This window comes from Malaclemys terrapin, chromosome 4, assembly GCF_027887155.1.
Source record: "Malaclemys terrapin pileata isolate rMalTer1 chromosome 4, rMalTer1.hap1, whole genome shotgun sequence".
Classification (NCBI taxonomy): Eukaryota; Metazoa; Chordata; order Testudines; family Emydidae; genus Malaclemys; species Malaclemys terrapin.
The window spans coordinates 27860514-27868925 of record NC_071508.1 but is presented as its reverse complement, the minus strand read 5'-3'; the positions used below and the strand labels follow the sequence as shown (position 1 = coordinate 27868925).

General features: G+C 54.4%; 1 protein-coding gene across 1 annotated transcript; it reads right to left on the bottom strand.

The window, feature by feature from the left end:
* Positions 1–284: 284 nt before the first annotated feature.
* Positions 285–7650, bottom strand: TNNI1 (troponin I1, slow skeletal type). The gene is made up of 6 exons (XM_054028562.1): positions 7544–7650; positions 5873–6004; positions 5358–5447; positions 3664–3840; positions 1566–1676; positions 285–933 (listed from the first exon to the last, which is right to left on the bottom strand). The coding sequence occupies exons 1-5, from the start codon at positions 7631–7633 to the stop codon at positions 1569–1571; spliced, it is 597 nt and encodes a 198-aa protein (XP_053884537.1). The 5' UTR covers positions 7634–7650; the 3' UTR covers positions 285–933; positions 1566–1568.
* Between the last annotated feature and the right edge of the window lie 762 nt (positions 7651–8412).

Here is an 8412-nt window from a genome sequence, read left to right as displayed (position 1 = left end):
GCTGGAGCAGAAGGGGCTGCTGCAGGTTAGGACGGTGGCTCATGGAAGTGTGGAGAGCCAGGACTGGGAGTGCTGCACGGCTGAGGGGAGTGCTCTGGAAATCAGGGGGAGGGAGAGGGAGTGGTTGGAGGCTGAGGTCCCTTTCAGAGGCGGAGGGAGTCCGGGCAGTGACACCCCCACTCTCCCTGCTTCTAGCTGGGGCTTTAGGCCCCTCTGCGTTCATCAGCTGCAAAATTCATGCACATATTGAACACTAATGAAAAGTGAAGAGCAGATTCTTCAGCTCTGTCCTAAACAGTCTTTTAATGAACACAGAGACGCAGCAGTTACTCCCCACGTACTGTACATATCAGAGCTGGATGGTGAGAGCAGGACCAGTGGGTTCATCCCTGGGCTGTCTGTGGAAGGACAGACCAGGAGTCCCAAGCGGCATCCCGAAGTTACAAGCATGCCTAAGACCCCATGGCATTACCAACATGAAGCCACTGGCGTGTGGCAGGGCACTGCCTTTCCACAGGGCACGGGACTCCTGCAGGGTGGCTGGCAAGGCTCTCGCCCTTGCCAGTTAATGGGATCAGCACCTCAGGACACAATGGTGATCGGTTGTCATGCAGGTGCACCACGGTGGCAGTCCAATGGGTTGGTCCCATGCGCCGGGACCTACAGGAGACAATGGCAGCCCACTGCTGGGGTGCCACGTTGGGGCGATTAATTGGCTGCGTCAAGTGAGGCTATGGCTCATGGAAACCAGGGGGAGGAAGGAGGCTGATTTAAGCACAGAGACTGGATGAGCTTTCACAAAGAGCTTTCCGCAACTGCGCTGGCTCGAGAGCGAATGCAGGAAGAGGCACAAATGGGGCAGCATGAAGGGACGGCCGGGGGCAAAGCTGCAGGCAGTGGGAGAGGGTGACTCTTCGTCCTTCCAGGCAGCACCTAGGAATCGGAACGCAAGCTTCATACAGCGCGAAGGAACGGGCGAGAGGCTGCGCCCTGGTGGGGAGGGAGCACCAGCGCACCGGAGCCAGCAGCGCTCAGTGAGGAACAAGTGAGTAAAGAGAAATCCGAGCAAGTCACCACAAGACAAAGAGAACAGAACAGCTCCCCTGAAATCCCATCTCCTGTTTACAGGACCGGGCCCCGCCAAAGAGCGAGTCAAGGCAGAGCACAGCGTCTCTGCAGCCAGCAACCAGCGAGGCGCTGGGCAGCACCAGCACGTGCACAGGCAGGAGGTGCTGGCTCGTCTTGGAGCACAGCCCTCAAAATGCTTCACGAGAGGAGGCAGGGGCCTGGCACTGAGGCTCATAGGGCACAAGCTGCCATAATTCAGATCCTCCTGCAGCGTATGCAAACCCAGAACGCTGTAATTTGCCAGCTGGCGGCACTGGGTCATTGACCAGTCAAGGGGGCTCCAGAGGGAATGGGCCCCAGGCCGGTGTGTGGTACAGACACCTGGACTGAGAGGGTGATTCACAGACGCTGACTGCGTCCTGCTTCATGTAAAGGGGTTTCAGGGATCGAGGGAAGGGGCTGTCGGGACAAAGGGAGGAGTGGGCAGAACACAGTACCTTTCACTGGCCTGTCGGAGATTTGGCAGCATCAAACATCTTCTTCCTGCCTTCCATGCCCGACATGGCCTCCACATTCTTACGCCAGTCGCCCACTTCCACTGGGCGCTCCTACAGGGAGACACAGGGGTCAGGGGTCCTGGCAGCACAGAGACCAGGGAGCCTTGGGATGGCGCATCTGAGCAGCGCTCAGCAAGAGACAGAGGGTGGGTAACAGACTTTGCATGTGTGGGTGTGTCCGTGCGCATACGTGTGTGTGTGTACACGCAGGGGTTTGGCTGGCTAGGTTCGTGCATACATATGCCATGTATGAATGCGGGGGGGTGCATGAGTGTACGGGAGAGGGTGTTTTCATGGGTGGATGCAGGGAAGGGAAGCATGGGTTCATGCATGTATGACTCCATATGATGGAAGGTTTATTTTGTCCTTTATTTCCATCCTGGCTGACTCATAAGCTGCTCCGTGCCTGAGCGTATTTAAATCCCATGGGCCTTCCAATGCGCCACATCCCCCCACACCCAGAACAACCGTTACAGCGGTGACCCCAGGTGCAACCTTGCCAGAGGTGAAAGTAAGCCAGTCCGGTCCGGTACAGCGTACCAGCAAGAGCCAGTACGCCATGCCGGACTGGACCGGCTTCCGCAGCGGGGATTTAAAGGGTACAGGGCTCCTGCCGCTGCGGGGAACCCCAGGCCCTTTAAAGTGCCGCTGGAGGTCCGGCAGCCGGGCTCAGGCGGGGATTTAAAAGGCCCAGAGCTCCAGCCACTACGGGGAGCCCCGGGCCCGTTAAATCCCCACCGGAGCTCCGGGGCTCCCAGCCACCACTGCAGCTGGTAGCTCCAGGGTAATTTAAAGGCCCTGGGGCTCCCAGCCACAGTCGGAGCCCCAGGGCCTTTAAATCTTGAAAGGTCCCGCCTCTTCCGGTTGAGGCCACACCCCCGCTCAGGATTCCGGTGTACTGTCCTTTAAATTACTTTCACCCCTGAACCTCGCCCATGGCATCTCCCCCTGATCCCACTGCACTTGCCCCATGGAGCTCCGGGGTGACCTGCCGTGTTATTACACAGACAGACAGACAGACAGACGTGGACATGTGTCTCCAATAACCCTATACTAAATAACCTGTATGTTTGGGGCCCTTGACAGCTGCGGCAAAGGCAGCACGGGGGCGGGGGGAGGAAGAAAAGAGATATTTCAAGAGATCCCTTTTCCCTGTGAATCAATTAGGGACCATTGTGTCCCTGGAGCTGCTCTGTGTGAAGCTGAATTATAGCCCTGGGAGGTGGAGTGGGGGGGCTGTCTATGGTTTTAAAACCCCAGGATGCCTCCTAGAGTCAGTATAGATGGAGACAGCTGGGAAAGCAGCGAGAAAGGGCCCCGATCCTGCTATGTACAGAGCCCCTCGACTGGGAGGTGAGGGCATGTGGCGCCATGTGTGAGCAGCCCTGTCCTCTGCAGGACCAGACCCTACGTGTATGTTCCTTCCCCCCGCAGTGCAGATGGCACGGCAGGAGCTCGCCCGCGGCGGGAGTTAAAAGGACTGGATGATCTTATGAGCAATAATAATGAGACAGACAAGGATCAGGAATCACCAAACCTCCTGCTTCAGGGCATAAGCCGATCGCCACAGGAGTCAGGAGGGGAATAGATCCTCCCTGTGCAATACTGCGCAATTGGCCAGATGCAGCGTGGGTTGGTTTCCTGTCTCTGGTGTATCGTGTATTGGCCTCTGACATAGGGTGGGCGCTGGACTAGGAGTCTGATCCAATATACAAACCCAGGCCTGGCTCTCTGTCCATTTACCCCCGTGTAAATCAGGAGTACCCACATGGAGCTCCGGGGAGCTATCCCAGCTGCATGCAAGTGCCTCCAGGCAGTAAAATCCCAGGAGGCCTCGTTCAAAGCAAGAGAGCCGCTGTGGGAAGTGAAATCCATGGAGATACTCCAGAGTTACATCAGCATACGTGTGAGCAGAATTGGGCTCTGGAGCTAAATGCACCCCCTGTCCAAAGGGCCCAACACCAGGCACGTGCCCCAGGTCAAGTCCCACATCAGCCTCGTGTGGACCCTTTGCACAGGGGTGAATTTCCCCACCCACCTTCTCTGTGTCCTCCTTCTTGACAGATTTCAGGTTGGCTCTCAGGTCCATGGAGACTTTGTGCTTGGAGCCGAGCAGGGCCCGCAGCATGGCGTCAGCGGAGACGCGGACACGGCGCAGCGGGGGGCGCTTGAACTTCCCCCGCAGGTCGAGCACTTTCAGCTTCAGGTTTTTGATCTGTGAGACAAGGGAAAAAAGGAGGAGTTGCCAGGCTGGGGCGGGGGGCAGTAGAAACAGCTGCATTGCGGGGGGGGAGGCCCCCGATACTGCTTCAAGCCAACCTGCAGTGAGCACCTCTGCCTGCTCCTGGCACCAGGGTAGCGAGCTCCCCCATCCGCTGGGGGTGCCAGGATCCTCACAGGCCACCCATCCTGACCGGGACCACACCCAGGGGTGATTCTCCCACAGGGCACCCAGCCCTAACCCCAAATGAAACATTAACCCCAAGCCCAAGCCATGTCCCTTCTCCCAACTCCAGACACCACTCGCAGCAATAATGGCTCAGAGTCCCATGCAGGGGCTGCTGCGTCTGCACCTCAGACTCCAATAGCAGTCCCAGGACTTCAGGGACAGCGCCCGTGCACCAGTGAGCGGCTGGCCATCAGAGCCCCTCACGGATGGGCACCAGATGGGCTGCTGCACATGTTGGCTTCCAGCCATCATGGCACCCCCACGAAGTGCTGAGCAGCTGGTGAAGGAGAGCAGAGAGGACGACGTGCCTCTGAAACACAAGTCCGGGGTGCCTCTGGCTGGATGGCCCCAGGGTGGAGCCATCCAGAGCCAGTGGCTACTGCTGGTAATCTGGCCGAATGGCTTTCGCTTGGATGGGCTGGGCGAGCCTTGCAGGCGGCCCGTTTCCCACTAAACTACCCAGGTGTGAATTTTTCAATGATCAGACGGCAGCAAGAGGTGCCATGGTCTGGTGGATGGGGCCGTGGAGGCCTGAGATCTGTTTCCAGCTCTAGACACCTGACACGTCCCCTCTCCGTGCCTCAGTTTCCCATCCTGCCCTGTGTCCACCTTGTCCATTTAGGCTGTGAGCTCTTTGGGACAGGTATCTGGGCAGCGCCTGGCACCATGGGTCCCTGGTTTTGGTTTTAGGGTTGCCAACTTTCTACTCACACAAAACCAAACACCCTTGCCACACCCCCTGCCCCGCTCCTCCTCAGAAGCCTTGTCCATGCTTCTCTGGGGCCCCACCCCCGCTCACTCCACACACATCCCTCCCTCTGTCGCTCGCTCTCCCCACCCTCACTAACTTGCTCATTTTCACCATGCTGAAGCAGGGTTCCCGGCCAATAGGAGCTGCAGAGTTGGTGCTAGGGATGGGGGCAGCGTGCGGAGCCCCCTGGCTGCCCCTACGCCTAGGAGCCGGAGTGGGGACATGCCGCTGCTTCTGGGAGCCATGAAGAGCCACAGCAGGCAGGGAGCCTGCCTTAGCCCCGCTGCGCCGCCGACCGGACGTTTAACGGCTCGGTCAGTAGTGCTGACCGGAGCTGCCAGGGTCCCTTTTTGACCGGGTGTTCCAGTCGAAAACCGGACACCTGGCAACCCTACTTGGTTTGGGGACCTCTAGGTGTGACCATAATGTAAATAACCCCAATAACCTAGGTGAGGTGCATAGCAGGTATCAAAACAAATAACCAGTTAATTAAGAAATAAACTGCAGGCCAATGCACAAGGCCCCCTCCTACCTCTCTGGTGTTGTGGATGCATTTGGCTTCAATGTCGTACCGCTCCTCATCCACGATTTCTACCTTCTCGTGCAGCTCCCTGCACAGATCCTGCAAGGAGGGGTCACAAAGGCCAAGCTGGGAGCTCTTTTCACTGCTCCATCCGCTGAGCCTCCCAGCAGTGGCCCTGTCTTGCTGCAGCAGGTACCATGTTAAGAGTTAGGCCTTTAGCAGGCAGCATGTTCATGGGGCTCCCTAGAGGGGGTGGTGAGTCTCCATCAGTCACCAGCCCTGAAATCCCAGCAGCCAGCATGTCCCTGACTGAGTTCCCTGGGAAACCACCTTTACTCTCTACCGCAGTACATGCTGGGCACTCCGGTTCACCTTCCAGAGCTTCTGGACCCTGCCCAGAGGGACCCATTCACGAGTGACAAGAGGGGCCCTGCCTCAGCCATAACGAACAGGGTGGAGATCTGAGCTGTTGTCAGAACCCTGCGCAGGCCCCGGTGGCCCTCCTGACTCCCACTCGAGCCTACCTGCAGCTGGCTGAAGGACAGCCCACTGGTCCGCAGCGGTGTGATCCGCTCAGCCAGGTATCTCTCCTTCTCCCCTTGCTTGTCCACTTGATCTTGTTCCCATGCTTCCTTGGCTTTGGCTAGCATCAAACTCTAGAGCACACAGCAGACAACGACAGCCTGAGCAGATGCACTGTGCCATGAGCCCCCTCCCCAAGCCATCACCTCAGGCCAGGGGCACAAGGCAGGGAGCTACCGAAGCACACGGAGATATTGAGCTCAGTGCATTTGTGGTGAGGGACAGAGACCCTGCATGTTCCTCAAACCCATATGGAAGGGTCTTCAGGGGCTTGTCCTCAGCCCAGCGGGGTGATGTGCTGGCGCTGGTACAACTAAAAGCATTTCCCCATGGTGTGTGATAAACTGGGCGTGGGGGGAGCTGCAGGAAGGAGGGTGAGAGGCAGCAGAATCTGTGTCTGATTCAGAGACGTCCTTGCTTTCCATGGAGCTATGACTCCTGACTGACATTGGCATCACCGGGCTCTCTGCGTGCATGTGTTTTCCCCTTAAGCAAAAACGTTTCCCCAGCACCATGTCCTGCCTGTGAGGTGCCTAATGCACTGTTGGCACTAAACAAATTATTAGTATTAATTATTATTATTAACCAAGGATGTAGGCAGCAGCATCTGCCACCCAACTGTATATTTAATGCACCTTGTTCCGGAAATTCAGTGTGTGTCCCTGCGTACGTGTCAGCTTGGACGGATTCGATTTTTACTGGTAAATGTCGATTTCACTGCACACTCACAGACTGGCAGAAAATATTTCCAGCGATAATCCTCGAAGTTTTACAGCTCGGCAAAGTCAGACAGAGGCTGCTTGAGAGCTTATTGGAGGGTGGTTTTAGGCAATTTACTTCATATATTTTGATGCGACGTTGACAAATTTGTGTTTTAACAACAGTTAGAAAACTTGACCTTTTTGAATCTCAAGTGTCTACTATCCTTAAATCAGAGGTTTTTAAGATCAGGCTTGACAAAGCCCTGGCTGGGATGATTTAGTTGGGGATTGGTCCTGCTTTGAGCAGGGGGTTGGACTAGATGACCTCCTGAGGTCCCTTCCAACCCAGAGATTCTATGATTCTATGATTACTGTCAGAGCCCCTCCCTATTTTCTGACACCCCTACAATTTCCGGCCACTGTGACCATTTAAATTGATCAAAACAAAACAAAAAATGCTTAAAAAATTATAGAGAGATAAAAATCAAATTCTGCCAAGCCTATATATGTGACACACTGGCTAAACATGCCCCTCTCTGCCAGCAGCTAACAACCTACTGGTACTGATGGAATTACTTCTGCACCATAGGTGATATATATACGCCTGTGTTTTTAGTGCTGAAGGTCCCAGGTTCAATCCGTGCTGATAACTTGGGGGACAGGCGGGTGTTACATTTCCAGCTATGAAGTTCTGAACAGCTGAGGGAGTGTTACAGGTTCTAGGGATCATGGAGGTGGGAACCGGGCTGGCTTCTTCAGAGACCCAGGATCCTACCTGTAGCCAGTGGAAAGCTGAGTTTTTCTTTCCATAACCCCTTTGGCTAGCTATGGAAATGTTCATACTATGTTTCCGCACCAATGCTTTTAACCCTGACTTGCTATCTCAGCTGGGATAGACCCAAAGGGACTCACCTTCAACATGAGTTTGCGCGAGGCTGTGATCTTGGATTTTCTCTGTGGAGGGAAAGGACAAAAGAAAAGACATTTTAAATGCAAACTCATTACAGAAAATGCACGTTAATGTCCAGCTCTATTAAGGGGGGGGGTGATCCAGGAGCACTTACCTCCCTGAAGTTGTTCATTCAGACAGATGAAATAAAGAGGGGAAAAAACAGAATAAATGATCAACAGACAGAATGCACGAAACACCTGGAGGTCACAGATGGACTCTTCACTACTGCATGCAAAATGTGCCACAGACCGGAAGTGTTTCTTTGGACCAGATCCTCAGTAGGTGTAAGTTGATGGAGCTACACCAGTTTACATCAGTTGAAGATCCAACTCTTAGATATTAAGGCAGTAAATATGCATTATTAGTAGAATTGTAAAGTGATGGTAAAGGTCTGCATGTGTATGAAGACTTTAATTCAAGGAACTCACAGCAATCATAGGTATTAATTAAGCAAACCACATAAGGTAGGTGACATTAGAGCCATTTTAATGTAGGGAAACTGAGGCACAGGGCAGTTAAATAACTTGCTCAAAATTACACCGCAACTCAGTGGGCAGAGTGGTGGGATAAGACCAAGGAGTCCTGACTTCTAGTAAGGCACTTCTCTAATCACTAGATCACACATAGTTCATGTACGAATACATGCCATTATCTGAGCTGTGTGTTTCAGTGCCAGCCTGTGTGAATACATGTGCAGTTTCAGTACTCAAGGGCTGAATCTGGCTCCCTATTCAGATTCCTGGCTGCTAGCAGCTGGGAAGCGTGTGCCAGTGTGAAGATAGTTGCTGCTTTCAGCAAATTGACAGATCCAAATATTGCACCAAAGCGC